General features: G+C 47.3%; 1 protein-coding gene across 5 annotated transcripts in view; it reads left to right on the forward strand.

The window, feature by feature from the left end:
- PKNOX1 (PBX/knotted 1 homeobox 1) overlaps positions 1 to 15585 on the forward strand; it is a 394584-nt gene that overhangs the window by 328404 nt on the left and 50595 nt on the right. For all 5 annotated transcript variants that reach the window (XM_063956915.1, XM_063956916.1, XM_063956914.1 and 2 more), the window contains one exon: positions 12551 to 12627. In XM_063956915.1, the coding sequence (XP_063812985.1) occupies positions 12551 to 12627 (77 nt within the window). The remainder of the gene's footprint in view (positions 1 to 12550; positions 12628 to 15585) is intronic.

Consider the following 15585-nt stretch of genomic DNA (forward strand, 5'->3'; position numbering starts at 1 on the left):
GTTTTAAAAGATGAAATGCTTGCATGGCTTCTTCAGACCACTTGGACGGGTTAGCACCCTTCTTAGTGAAAGCAGTAATAGGCGCCACAATGGTGGAAAAGTCTCGTATAAACTTTCGGTAATAGTTGACGAACCCCAAGAACCTCTGGACCCCTTTGAGGGTTAAGGGTATCGGCCAATTTTGGATTGCTTGTAGTTTCTCGGGATCCATCTCTAGTCCGGAACCGGACACAATGTACCCTAGAAACGGAATGGACTTGACTTCAAAGACGCATTTCTCTAATTTGCAATAGAGATGATTGACACGGAGACGGGACAGAACCTCTTTAACCCAAAAACGATGTTCCTCTAAATCGTTGGCAAAAATGAGGATATCGTCTAGATAGACCACGACATGACGGTATAGAATGTCTCTGAAGATCTCATTGACAAAATGCTGGAAGACAGCTGGAGCATTGCTCAATCCGAAGGGCATGACGAGGTACTCATAATGTCCGTCACGGGTGTTAAAGGCGGTCTTCCACTCGTCACCCTCACGGATCCGGATGAGATTGTATGCACCTCTCAAGTCCAGCTTTGTAAAGATGGTAGCTCCGCTAACTCTGTCAAAGAGCTCAGTAATCAGGGGTAAAGGATAACGGTTCTTGATGGTAATGTCGTTCAAACCTCTGTAGTCGATGCACGGCCGCAGACCACCATCTTTCTTTTTTACAAAAAAGAAGCCTGCGCCGGCTGGGGAAGAAGAAGGTCGAATGAACCCCTTTGCTAGGTTCTCTTTAATGTATTCCTCCATAGAATGCGTCTCAGGCAGAGACAACGGATAAGTTCGGCCTCGAGGTGGAACCTTCCCTGGAACGAGATCAATCGGGCAGTCCCATTCTCTATGAGGAGGAAGGATATCAGCAGAAGCTTTACTGAACACATCCGTGAAATCTTGATATGGAGGAGGTGGAACATCAGACGACCTGGGGGAGGAAGAACAGACAGGCAATACTTTAAACAAACATGTCTCAGCACAGGAGGAACCCCATGCCAGGATTTGCGTAGTCGTCCAATCAATTGTAGGATTGTGAAGACGGAGCCATGGAAGGCCCAGGACCACAGGATGTGTGGCTCTTGGAATCACTAAAAAAGAAATAAGTTCGGAATGAAGAACTCCCACTCTCGGACGAACTGGTAGAGTCCTTAAAGAAATAACTGCATCAAAAATTTTGCTGCCATCCACGGCAGTTAAAGAAATGGACGAAGGAAGTCTCTCGGTGGGTAGGGACCACCGTTTAACATAGGCTTCGGTAATAAAGTTCCCAGCTGCTCCGGAATCAAGGAGGGCAATGACGTTCCGATAACGTTGAGCAACTTGAAGCGAGACTGGGAGATTACAATCTTGAGGAGATGGAGAGGAGATCATTACTCCTAGCCGGCCCTCTCCTTGGCGAGCTAGGATTTGGAGTTTCCCGGACGTTTGGGACAGGCATTAATGGTGTGAGACGGAGCTGCACAATAAAGACAGAGAGACTCGGAGAGACGTCTTCGGCGCTCAGCAGGAGTTAAACGGGAACGGCCAATTTGCATGGGCTCATCTTTAGTTGGTGACAGTTGGCGAGGAGGAGGAGCAGAAGATTTTGGAGCAGATGATCTTCCACGCTCAGTTGCTCTCTCTCTGAAACGTAAATCAACTTTCGTGCAGAGTGAGATTAGCTCATCTAACTTAGAGGGTAAGTCTCTGGTAGCTAACTCATCTTTAATACGCTCGGATAAGCCATGCCAGAATGCAGCATACAGGGCCTCGTCGTTCCATGCCAGTTCGGATGCCAGGATCTGGAACTGTATCAGATATTGTCCTACAGTATGTGACCCCTGGCGTAAACGGAGAATCTCGGATGAAGCTGAGGTTACCCGGCCTGGCTCGTCGAAGATGCGCCTGAATGTTGACACGAAGGCAGTGTAGGAAGATAGCAGGGTGTCGGACCTCTCCCATAACGGTGATGCCCAATCAAGGGCTGAGCCACTGAGAAGAGAAATAATGTAGGCAATTTTTGTACGGTCACTGGGAAAATTGCCAGGTTGTAGCTCAAACTGAATCTCACACTGGTTGAGAAATCCCCTGCAGAAACTTGGAGATCCGTCAAATTTTGCTGGCGTTGGAAGATGAAGACGTGGAGCAGAAATGGGTAAGGTGGGTGGGGTTATAGCTGGAGTCACTGTGGTTGACGCACCAGACGCGCCTGATCCACGGAGAGTTGTCTGAATCCCATCCAGCCGAGTAGAGAAATCCTGGAGACAGCGGATGATGTGGCCCTGTGCAGCCTCCTGATGTTCTAGTCGGGCTGCCAGTTCTTGCATCGGCCTGGCCGCTTGATCCTGGTCTCCGGCTGGATTCATTAGGTCAGTGCTTACTGTCACAACTGAGGGCCTGAGCTGACGGGAGGCAGCCTCAGTTGTAGGGGCTGAGATGTACCGGAACCTGGGAGGTTGTATCAGACCCCTGGACATGTAAGTAACATGAAGAAGAACCGCCCGAAGGCGTGACCACGACAACTTGAATAAAAGTCAATGATGTTTATTTATGACAAACTCCATGCTTCACAGTAGCAGTAAAAGAAACATAAAATCAGCAGAGAAATAATACAGTTCCTGGGTACTACAGGGGCAGCGGCCACAGAGCTCTGGTAGTATGAGACAGTTCTTATTATCTGCGAGTTGGAAAGTCCTTACCAGGCCTGACTGTAGCAATGAAGAAAGCCCAGGATCGTATCAGCTGGTGTTCCAGGGAAAGCTGGACTGCTGTAAATAAAATAGCTGCTGTGGGTTCTGGTTGGAACCAGACAGATGTTGGCACGGAGTGTATACTGGCTGGAACCAGTTATATAATAAATGAGGCTTGAGAGCGATGCAATATGAATGAAATGTAGAGTTTGAGAGCGGAGAAATAATAATACCGGTGGAGAGTGGTAAACTGTAGAAAGGACACCGGCCCTTTAAGAGAAGCTGTACTCTGCTGGAAGCAGGTAATATTGTAGCTGGAAACAGATGAATCCACAGTGGATCGGAGAGTCAGGCTACACCGCAGGTGGAATGCTGGTGCGGGTCTCTATGGTGGAAGTCTTGAGACAGGAGCTGGAACCTGGAAGACAATCACAGGAGAGAGACAAACAGGAACTAGGTTTGACAACCAAAGCACTGACGCCTTCCTTGCTCAGGCACAGTGTATTTATACCTGCAGCAAGGAAGGGATTGGCTAGGCAATTATGCAGATTATCAATACTGAGAACAGATTGGTGGAAATGATCAGCTGACAGAATCCAAGATGGCTGCGCCCATGCAGACACTTGGAGGGAAGTTTGGTTTGTAATCCATGTGGTAATGAAAACAGTAATGGCGGCGCCGGCCACCGGAGACAGGAGGCGCCAAGCTGACAGGTGCACATCCAACCACGCGGACACAGCGGAGGCCGCGGCTGACGTAATCGCCACTCAGACACTCTGCATGCAGAAGCTCAGGGACGGCGGCAGAGGCCGCGGGAGACGCCATGCCAGGTGTAATATGGCGTTTACTGTGACAGCGTCTCAGAGTGACAGGAGAGGATACAGGAATGTAAACATCAGGATAACAGATGGGATCCGGTCCTGGAGCGCTGAGCCAGCCTTAGGAGGCATCTGATGGGTAAGAAATGGCGTCCAGATACCCGGATCGTGACAGGAAGATTTCACTCACGTCCTTTTCAACTGGATGTTCTCACACAGTGGTCAGGCTCGCATCTGCAGATTCACCAGATGGTGCGGTTGTCTCCACGGGCCAGAGTATCACTACTCTGGTGGCTCCAAGTACACAATCTCACCGCAGGGAAAAGGTTCTGCGTCTGGAATTGGATAATTCTAACGACGGATGCGAGTCTCAGAGGTTTGGGAGCAGTGGTCCAAAATTGTCAGCTTCAGGGTCTCTGGTCAGATCACGAAAGATTACGGTCAATAAATGTCCTAGAACTCAGGGCAATTTACAACGCGCTGTGACAAGCAGTGCACATGCTCCGTTCTCAGACTGTCCAGGTTCAGTCAGACAATGCGACGGCAGTCGCATGCATGAAGAAAGAAGGAGGATCTCGAAGTCGCATGGCCATGCAGGCAGTTGCACGAATCCTCAATTGGGCCGAGCATCACCAGGTGATATTGTCGGCAGTGTTCATTCCAGGAGTGGACAACTGGGAGGCGGATTATCTCAGCCGTCAGGATTTTCAACCAGGAGAATGGACAATAAATCCAGAATTTTTCCGGATGTTGGTTCAGCGGTGGGGTTACCCACAGGTGGATCTAATGGCATCTCGCCAAAATCAACAGACACCCCAGTATGTGTCCAGAACAAGAGATCCAAAGGCAGTGGCAGTGGATGCTCTCACGATCGCGTGGCCGTACAGCCTCGTGTATCTGGTTCTACCGCTTCCACTGCTTCGTCGGTTGCTAAAGCAGATCAAACGAGAGTCCACGACATTCATACTAGTGGCGCCTCATTGGCCCTGGAGAGTGTGGTTCTCGGATCTCCGCGGGCTACTTGCAGACGATCCTTGGCCGCTCTCGCTATGTCTGGACCTGCTACAACAGGGTCTGTTCCTTTACCCCAGTTTAGCGCGGCTGCGTTTGACGGGGTGGCTGTTGAGACTGCCCTCTTAAGACGAGAGGGCATTCCAGAATCGGTTATACCAACCATGTTATGAGCTAGGAAGCCAGTTACGGCAGCTCATTATCACAGAATTTGTCGTGCCTATATAGGGTGGTGTGAAGCTCGGAAGTTTCCAACATCATCTTTCAAATTATCCCGTCTTTTGCTGTTTCTACAGACGGGGTTGGATGGAGAACTACGTTTATCTACATTAAAGGTGCAGGTCTCTGCTTTGTCAATTTACTTTCAAAGGCGTTTGGCCCTTTTGCCACCGCTCACACTTTCCTGCAAGGTGTCCTCAGAGTACAACCTCTTTATACCACCTACAGCGCCATGGGACTTGAATCTGGTTTTAGATTTTTTACAGTCTTCATATTTTGAACCCTTACAATAAGTTGATAAGTTTCTCGCTTGGAAAACTGTGTTTCTCCTAGCCTTGGCTTCGGCAAGGCGTGTTTCAGATTTGGGTGCCTTGTAATGCAAGCCACCGTATCTGATGTTTCATGATGATAGAGCGGAACTTTGGACGATTTCCGTCGTCCTACCAAAGGTTGTATCATCTTTTCACATCAACCAACCAATCGTAGTTCCTGTGTTATCAGAAGGTTCAGGAACTTTAGCTACTTTGGATGTGGTACGCGCACTACGTGTTTATGTAGCCAGAACATCTACAGTACGTAAAACGGATACGTTGTTTGTTCACTATGATGCTGCCAAGATGGGTTGGCCAGCTTCCAAGCAGACCTTGTTCAGATGGATTAAACTGACCATACGTCAGGCTTACCTTCATGCTAGGTTACAGCCGCCTACATCAGTAACCGCTCATTCCACACGTTCTGTGGGAACTTCATGGGCAGCTGGTCGTGGGGCTTCTACGACGCAGCTTTGCCGTGCGGCTACATGGTCATCAGTGCACACGTTTGTGCGCTTTTACAAGTTTGATACGTTTGTGGCATCAGCATCTAGCTTTGGCCGTCTAGTGTTACAGGTGCCAAACAGCTCTCCCGCCCAAGGGGGAAACTTTAGTACGTCCCAAGAGTACTCTAGTGCCCCCTAGTGGATGCAAAGAAAAGGATTTACCTGGTAAGTACCAAAATCCTGTCATGTGGTATGTGTGTGTACAGTAAGATGTGGCGTGTGTGTACAGTAAGAGGTGGCGTTTGTGTACAGTAATATGTGGTGTGTGTACAGTAAGATGTGGTATGTGTGTGTACAGTAAGGTGTGTGTGTGTGTGTGTGTACAGTAATATGTGGTATGTGTGTGTACGGTAAGATGTGGCATGTGTACAGTAAGGTGTGGCGTGTGTGTACAGTAATATGTGGTATGTGTGTGCAGTAATATGTGGTATGTGTGTGTACAGTAATATGTGGTGTGTGTACAGTAAGATGTGTGTGTACAGTAATATGTGGTATGTGTGTGTACAGTAAGATGTGGCGTTGGTGTTTAGTAATATGTGGTATGTGTGTGTACATTAAGTTGTGTGTACAGTAATATGTGGTGTGTGTACAGTAAGATGTGGTATATGTGTGTACAGTAATATGTGGTATGTGTATGTACAGTAAGGTGTGACGTGTGTACAGTAAAATGTGGTATGTATGTACAGTAAGGTGTGACGTGTGTGTGTACAGTAATATGTGGTATGTTTGTGTACAGTAAGATGTGTGTGTACAGTAATATGTGGTATGTGTGTGTACAGTAATATGTGGTGTGTGTGTACAGTGGTATGTGTGTGTACAGTAAGATGTGTGTGTACAGTAATATGTGGTATGTGTGTTCAGTAAGATGTGGCGTGTGTACAGTAATATGTGGTATGTGTGTGTACAGTAAGATGTGTGTGTACAGCAATATGTGGTATGTGTGTACAGTAAGATGTGGCGTTGATGTACAGTAATATGTGGTATGTGTGCGTACAGTAAGATGTGTGTACAGTAATATGTGGTATGTGTGTGTACAGTAAGATGTGGCGTTGGTGTACAGCAATGTGTTATGTGTGTGTACAGTAATATGTGGTATGTGTGTGTACAGTAAGATGTGGCGTTGGTGTACAGTGATGTGTTGTGTGTGTGTGTACAGTAAGATGTGTGTGTACAGTAATATGTGGTATGTGTGTACAGTAAGATGTGGCGTTGATGTACAGTAATATGTGGTATGTGTGTGTACAGTAAGGTGTGTACAGTAATATGTGGTATGTGTGTGTACAGTAAGATGTGGCGTTGGTGTACAGCAATGTGTTGTGTGTGTACAGTAATATGTGGTATGTGTGTGTACAGTAAGATGTGGCGTTGGTGTACAGTGATGTGTGTGTGTGTGTACAGTAAGATCTGTGTGTACAGTAATATGTGGTATGTGTGTGTACAGTAAGATGTGTTATGTGTGTGTACAGTAATATGTGGTATGTGTGTGTACAGTAAGATGTGGCGTTGGTGTACAGTGATGTGTGTGTGTGTGTGTGTGTGTGTGTGTGTGTGTGTGTGTGTGTACAGTAAGATCTGTGTGTACAGTAATATGTGGTATGTGTGTGTACAGTAAGATGTATGTGTGTACAGTAAGATGTGGTATGTGTGTGTACAGTAAGATGTGGTATGTGTGTGTACAGCAATATGTGGTATGTGTGTGTACAGTAAGATTGTGTGTACAGTAATATGTGGTATGTGTGTACAGTAAGATGTGGAGTGTGTGTACAATAATATGAGGTGTTTGTGTACAGTAATATGTATGTGTGTGTGTACTGTAAGATGTGGCGTGTGTGTACAGTGAGGTGTGGCGTTGGTGTACAGTACTATGTCACACACTGTGCTGTAAGACGTGGCCTCTGTCACTAAATTGTGTTTATATTGTACAGATACTCTGTTAGAATATTTGTAATTGATAGATTGGAAAATGTTATTATAATTCTTGTTTTTAGTTTTATTCTTTTTTTGTTTTGTTTTGTTTTGCGTTTTTGGTAAAATTTTGATCCTGAACATACCTGCAACACGCAGGACACAAACTGGGCTCTTACTAATGGTGTGTACACACGGTGAGATTTTTTTCTTACGATTTTGACTATATAGTCACAGTTTTAAGGAATGTTAGTGCAGATCGCAAGGTGATCCCGATGGGATGGCGATGCGCGGTCCCGCGCGATTGGTATCGCAAGCCTAGATAGACTGTGTAGGCAAGTCAATTTTGACTATCTCGTAGAAAATATAGTCAAAACTGACACTTATCCAAAATTGTACAGTCAGTATCACAAGCACAGTCATTATATGCTGGCCATAGAGACCTAGCCCCGTAGCGCAGTGAGAATCGGGGTTAGCCTGGATCTCACCATCTGTATGCACCTTACCTTCACGTTGTATTATATTAAACAGATGTAAATTCTTTCTGTAACATACAGTTTCTGTACCCACTGACCCAGCTCATTTACATATGATGTATGTGTGACACCTCTCCACTGTACACTAGAGACCTAGAGATCACATACAGTTTCTGTACCCACTGACCCAGCTCATTTACATATGATGTATGTGTGACACCTGTCCCCTGTACACCAGAGACCTAGAGATCACATACAGTTTCTGTACCCACTGACCCAGCTCATTTACATATGATATATGTGTGACACCTGTCCGCTGTACACTAGAGACCTAGAGATCACATACAGTACCTGTACCCACTGACCCAGCTCATTTACATATGATGTATGTGTGACACCTGTCCCCTGTATACCAGAGACCTAGAGATCACATACAGTACCTGTACCCACTGACCCAGCTCATTTACATATGATGTATGTGTGACACCTGTCCCCTGTATACCAGAGACCTAGAGATCACATACAGTACCTGTACCCACTGACCCAGCTCATTTACATATGTATGTGTGACACCTGTCCGCTGTACACTAGAGACCTAGAGATCACATACAGTTTCTGTACCCACTGACCCAGCTCATTTACATATGATGTATGTGTGACACCTGTCCGCTGTACACTAGAGACCTAGAGATCACATACAGTACCTGTACCCACTGACCCAGCTCATTTACATATGATGTATGTGTGACACCTGTCCGCTGTACACTAGAGACCTAGAGATCACATACAGTACCTGTACCCACTGACCCAGCTCATTTACATATGATGTATGTGTGACACCTCTCCACTGTACACTAGAGACCTAGAGATCACATACAGTTTCTGTACCCACTGACCCAGCTCATTTACATATGATATATGTGTGACACCTGTCCGCTGTACACTAGAGACCTAGAGATCACATACAGTACCTGTACCCACTGACCCAGCTCATTTACATATGATGTATGTGTGACACCTGTCCCCTGTATACCAGAGACCTAGAGATCACATACAGTACCTGTACCCACTGACCCAGCTCATTTACATATGTATGTGTGACACCTGTCCGCTGTACACTAGAGACCTAGAGATCACATACAGTTTCTGTACCCACTGACCCAGCTCATTTACATATGATGTATGTGTGACACCTGTCCGCTGTACACTAGAGACCTAGAGATCACATACAGTACCTGTACCCACTGACCCAGCTCATTTACATATGATGTATGTGTGACACCTGTCCGCTGTACACTAGAGACCTAGAGATCACATACAGTACCTGTACCCACTGACCCAGCTCATTTACATATGATGTATGTGTGACACCTCTCCACTGTACACTAGAGACCTAGAGATCACATACAGTACCTGTACCCACTGACCCAGCTCATTTACATATGATGTATGTGTGACACCTGTCCGCTGTACACTAGAGACCTAGAGATCACATACAGTACCTGTACCCACTGACCCAGCTCATTTACATATGATGTATGTGTGACACCTGTCCCCTGTATACCAGAGACCTAGAGATCACATACAGTACCTGTACCCACTGACCCAGCTCATTTACATATGTATGTGTGACACCTGTCCGCTGTACACTAGAGACCTAGAGATCACATACAGTTTCTGTACCCACTGACCCAGCTCATTTACATATGATGTATGTGTGACACCTGTCCCCTGTACACCAGAGACCTAGAGATCACATACAGTTTCTGTACCCACTGACCCAGCTCATTTACATATGATATATGTGTGACACCTGTCCGCTGTACACCAGAGACCTAGAGATCACATACAGTTTCTGTACCCACTGACCCAGCTCATTTACATATGATGTATGTGTGACACATGTCCGCTGTACACTAGAGACCTAGAGATCACATACAGTACCTGTACCCACTGACCCAGCTCATTTACATATGATATATGTGTGACACCTGTCCGCTGTACACCAGAGACCTAGAGATCACATACAGTTTCTGTACCCACTGACCCAGCTCATTTACATATGATATATGTGTGACACCTGTCCGCTGTACACTAGAGACCTAGAGATCACATACAGTTTCTGTACCCACTGACCCAGCTCATTTACATATGATATATGTGTGACACCTGTCCCCTGTACACCAGAGACCTAGAGATCACATACAGTTTCTGTACCCACTGACCCAGCTCATTTACATATGTATGTGTGACACATGTCCGCTGTACACTAGAGACCTAGAGATCACATACAGTACCTGTACCCACTGACCCAGCTCATTTACATATGATGTATGTGTGACACCTGTCCGCTGTACACTAGAGACCTAGAGATCACATACAGTTTCTGTACCCACTGACCCAGCTAATTTACATATGTATGTGTGACACCTGTCCGCTGTACACTAGAGACCTGATGATCACATACAGTACCTGTACCCACTGACCCAGCTCATTTACATATGATGTATGTGTGACACCTCTCCGCTGTACACTAGAGACCTAGAGATCACATACAGTACCTGTACCCACTGACCCAGCTCATTTACATATGATGTATGTGTGACACCTGTCCCCTGTATACCAGAGACCTAGAGATCACATACAGTACCTGTACCCACTGACCCAGCTCATTTACATATGATGTATGTGTGACACCTGTCCCCTGTATACCAGAGACCTAGAGATCACATACAGTACCTGTACCCACTGACCCAGCTCATTTACATATGATGTATGTGTGACACATGTCCGCTGTACACTAGAGACCTAGAGATCACATACAGTACCTGTACCCACTGACCCAGCTCATTTACATATGATGTATGTGTGACACCTGTCCGCTGTACACTAGAGACCTAGAGATCACATACAGTACCTGTACCCACTGACCCAGCTCATTTACATATGTATGTGTGACACCTGTCCGCTGTACACTAGAGACCTAGAGATCACATACAGTACCTGTACCCACTGACCCAGCTCATTTACATATGTATGTGTGACACCTGTCCCCTGTACACCAGAGACCTAGAGATCACATACAGTACCTGTACCCACTGACCCAGCTCATTTACATATGATGTATGTGTGACACATGTCCGCTGTACACTAGAGACCTAGAGATCACATACAGTACCTGTACCCACTGACCCAGCTCATTTACATATGATGTATGTGTGACACCTGTCCGCTGTACACTAGAGACCTAGAGATCACATACAGTACCTGTACCCACTGACCCAGCTCATTTACATATGATGTATGTGTGACACATGTCCGCTGTACACTAGAGACCTAGAGATCACATACAGTACCTGTACCCACTGACCCAGCTCATTTACATATGATGTATGTGTGACACCTGTCCGCTGTACACTAGAGACCTAGAGATCACATACAGTACCTGTACCCACTGACCCAGCTCATTTACATATGTATGTGTGACACCTGTCCGCTGTACACTAGAGACCTAGAGATCACATACAGTACCTGTACCCACTGACCCAGCTCATTTACATATGATGTATGTGTGACACCTGTCCGCTGTACACTAGAGACCTAGAGATCACATACAGTACCTGTACCCACTGACCCAGCTCATTTACATATGATGTATGTGTGACACCTGTCCGCTGTACACTAGAGACCTAGAGATCACATACAGTACCTGTACCCACTGACCCAGCTCATTTACATATGTATGTGTGACACCTGTCCGCTGTACACTAGAGACCTAGAGATCACATACAGTACCTGTACCCACTGACCCAGCTCATTTACATATGTATGTGTGACACCTGTCCGCTGTACACTAGAGACCTAGAGATCACATACAGTTTCTGTACCCACTGACCCAGCTCATTTACATATGATGTATGTGTGACACATGTCCGCTGTACACTAGAGACCTAGAGATCACATACAGTACCTGTACCCACTGACCCAGCTCATTTACATATGATGTATGTGTGACACCTGTCCGCTGTACACTAGAGACCTAGAGATCACATACAGTACCTGTACCCACTGACCCAGCTCATTTACATATGTATGTGTGACACCTGTCCGCTGTACACTAGAGACCTAGAGATCACATACAGTACCTGTACCCACTGACCCAGCTCATTTACATATGATGTATGTGTGACACCTGTCCGCTGTACACTAGAGACCTAGAGATCACATACAGTACCTGTACCCACTGACCCAGCTCATTTACATATGATGTATGTGTGACACCTGTCCGCTGTACACTAGAGACCTAGAGATCACATACAGTACCTGTACCCACTGACCCAGCTCATTTACATATGTATGTGTGACACCTGTCCGCTGTACACTAGAGACCTAGAGATCACATACAGTACCTGTACCCACTGACCCAGCTCATTTACATATGTATGTGTGACACCTGTCCGCTGTACACTAGAGACCTAGAGATCACATACAGTACCTGTACCCACTGACCCAGCTCATTTACCCCAGAGACCTGTGCTTAGTATAAATGGAGATATTCCACCTACCTGCCACTGACCTCCCCTGCCACATTCTTGCAGCACCCGTACCCCACAGAGGATGAGAAGAAGCAGATTGCGGCTCAGACAAACCTGACGTTACTTCAAGTGAACAACTGGTAAGTACACAACCAATTATCTAGCACTAGGCCTAGAACTGAAGATACTTTAATGTGCGTATATTGAAACAAGTTAAAATAGGTTATTTGAGGGGGGCGTGGCCTAGCTTCTGTAAAGTGAGGACGTACCCTCTATGTGCTCTGGGGCCCATCTGGTTATAAACCCCTGCAAAATGCCTTTTAACGCGGGCATCAAGCTCTCCCTACCCACCTGGGACCCCATGGAGCCGGCCGCCAACAGTCACGGAGCTGGGGGACAGCCTGCTCTGTCCCTGCGGGTTGTGGCCTAGGCGGGCCGGAAAGCCGGGGGCTAGAGTTTGGTGCCGATCCGCGGTTTGAGCTCCGTGGCGCGGGTGCCCCGCGAACGCGCCGGAAGACAGCGAGGGACCCCTCCTGACCTCCCCACATAGCCCACCTGCATTCTCCGAGGCCTGCTGTCCCCTGTAGCGGTAGGGGAGACACCCCACACAGCTCCACTGGAGATAAACGGGGGGGGAAGCAGCTCTGTGTGTGCTGCGGCGGCCATCTTGGATCCCTGGGACACAGACTGAAGCAAGCTGTGCACACCTGTATGCAGCCCTGGATGTCTCTCACTGCACCAGGGACCATCTATATGCATTAAATGACCACCTAGTCACCATCAGTCCCCCTGCATCTGTGCCCCAATCTCACACCCAATACCCCTGCTTCGGTGGGAGCGTGCCGCGGAATCGGGAGGAGACTTAGGCCGACTCTGCGGGTTGCGGCCCTCTCACCTCTGCGAAGCCGGGGACTGAATTTTGGAGAAGTACCCGGACTGGAACCGGAGCCGCGCGCGGGTGGCTGGGTTCGTCCCCACCTCCCCGCGCCCTCTTGCTCCTTGGACTCATCCTGTGCAGCTGCAGTCGGTGGAGACGGAGCGTTCGGGACCTCCGGGCGGAGGTGCTCCACAGCAGAGGCCATCTTGGATCCTCGAGGAGTGGGAGAGCTCTGGCATCCAGCACCCGGGGGACATATAACTACATGATGTTTATTCTGCCATAATGTGACCAAGCCGCGCAGAGGGGATGGCGTGTTGCAATACCTCCTGGGATATGTCTTAACAATCCCTTCCGCGAGGCACTGTTCTGGATTCTGTTCTCCTCACTCAGACAAATGACAAGAAGGCGCCATTCTGGTAAGTCATCAAAAGCTAAATCCGCAACCTTGCAAGCTGCAGCCTTTCGTACTTTATTTGGCACTCCCGTATCTGACTCCACTACCATTGCGCCCCTATCTGCATCCTTGACGTCGAACATCATGTAAGATAATAAGGCCCCGGCCTCTTCTCCAAAGCGCCAATCTGGGTCTGCCAATAAAGAATCCGACGACCTGGCAGCAGTCCTAATACAGCTACGCTCTCTTCCGACCCGCCAAGACATCCAGCAGGATTTATCCAACATGGAAAAACGGATTCATGATTCTCTACAAGCGAGTCTCTCCACCATCCAATCTGACCTCACGCACGTAGCAAATAGGGTGGTCGAGCTGGAAGACCACAGAGATGAAATGGATTCCAAGCTTGCTGACTTACATGATCTTGTATCTCGGTACTCACGTACCACTATTGAAATGAGACGTCGGCTAGATGATATGGATAACAGAGGTAGGCGGAATAACTTGAGGGTCAAAGGTCTACTGGAAGATGTGCCTCCTCAAGGCCTAGTTGCTGCGTTAACTAGAATATTTAACGACCTTCTCGGTGACGACCCCAGTTCTCAAATTATGTTTGACAGAACACATCGGGCACTCCGACCGAAAGGAGCGCCCACTGAAAGGCCTAGGGACGTCGTCTGCCGTCTGCATTATTTTCAAGTGAAGGAGAATATCCTACAGAAATCCAGACAGGCCTCGAATATTGACTTTGAGGGCCATCACATACAGATTTTTCAGGACCTTTCATGGGCAACTCTTCAGCAGAGACGTCTTCTCCGCCCTCTCGCGGAGGCTCTTCGGAAAAATGATATCAGGTTCCGCTGGGGGTTCCCTCTAAGTGTCCAAGTGACCCGTGATGGGACCCGTTATACTCTTGAAGATTATGAAGACGTCCCAACGTTCTGCTCTGCCATGGGACTTCCGTTAATATCACTGCCGAACTGGACGGACCCCCTACAACTTCCCACTGCGTCGCTCTCGCGCAGGGAGCCTTGGAAAAAAGTGAACAACCCCAGACGACGCACCCGTGCCGGCAGGACTGATGATGCCCCTGAACCCCCGTGACTCCACTCGTCACTCTAATTTGTGATATCCTTTTTCGCTGCATTATTTCTCTAACTGCTCACATTGCTTTTCCTACTGTTTACTTAATGTGTGGGCTTACACTGCTTTGGGAATGTTTACTGTTTTCTCACTAGTAGAGGTTCTATTTGTACTTTGCCTGGGAAATCTCGTGTGTTCTGTACGGGATTGAGCAGAGGGATGGGAGTTGGCGGTTGTTTTCTTTTCCCCCGCTCCTCTCCTTCCTGCCCATGACGTATCCCTCTGAATTATTTATTTAATCAATTATTAAGAATTGTTGCAACCGTTATCACCCTTTGGACCCCCTTCTCTGCTGTACATTTCCTAGACCATGGGATGTTTAGTTTTCACCCATGGCTTTCAATGCAGAGGTTGCTATTGTATGTTGTTTTCTATGTCTTTGTTTTTTTTTTTTTTTCTGTTACGCTTTCCGTGTCCTCCTTTCTTTCCTCATGTGTTTCCCCACCAACCCCTTTCCTCCCATGCCACCACCACTTCCAGATATTTCTTGGTGCTAAAATACGCTGGAGCTATAGTTACGGTACATCGTTTAGAACGTTGGTTCCTACATTCCTTCCATTATGGCTACCTTAAAAATTGTATCTTACAATGTGAAAGGTTTAAATCTTCCGGAAAAGAGGTCAGGCCTGCTACACACCTTACACACTGATGGGGCAGAGGTTGTTTTCTTACAGGAAACAC

Source organism: Pseudophryne corroboree, chromosome 2 (assembly GCF_028390025.1).
Source record: "Pseudophryne corroboree isolate aPseCor3 chromosome 2, aPseCor3.hap2, whole genome shotgun sequence".
NCBI lineage: Eukaryota > Metazoa > Chordata > Amphibia > Anura > Myobatrachidae > Pseudophryne > Pseudophryne corroboree.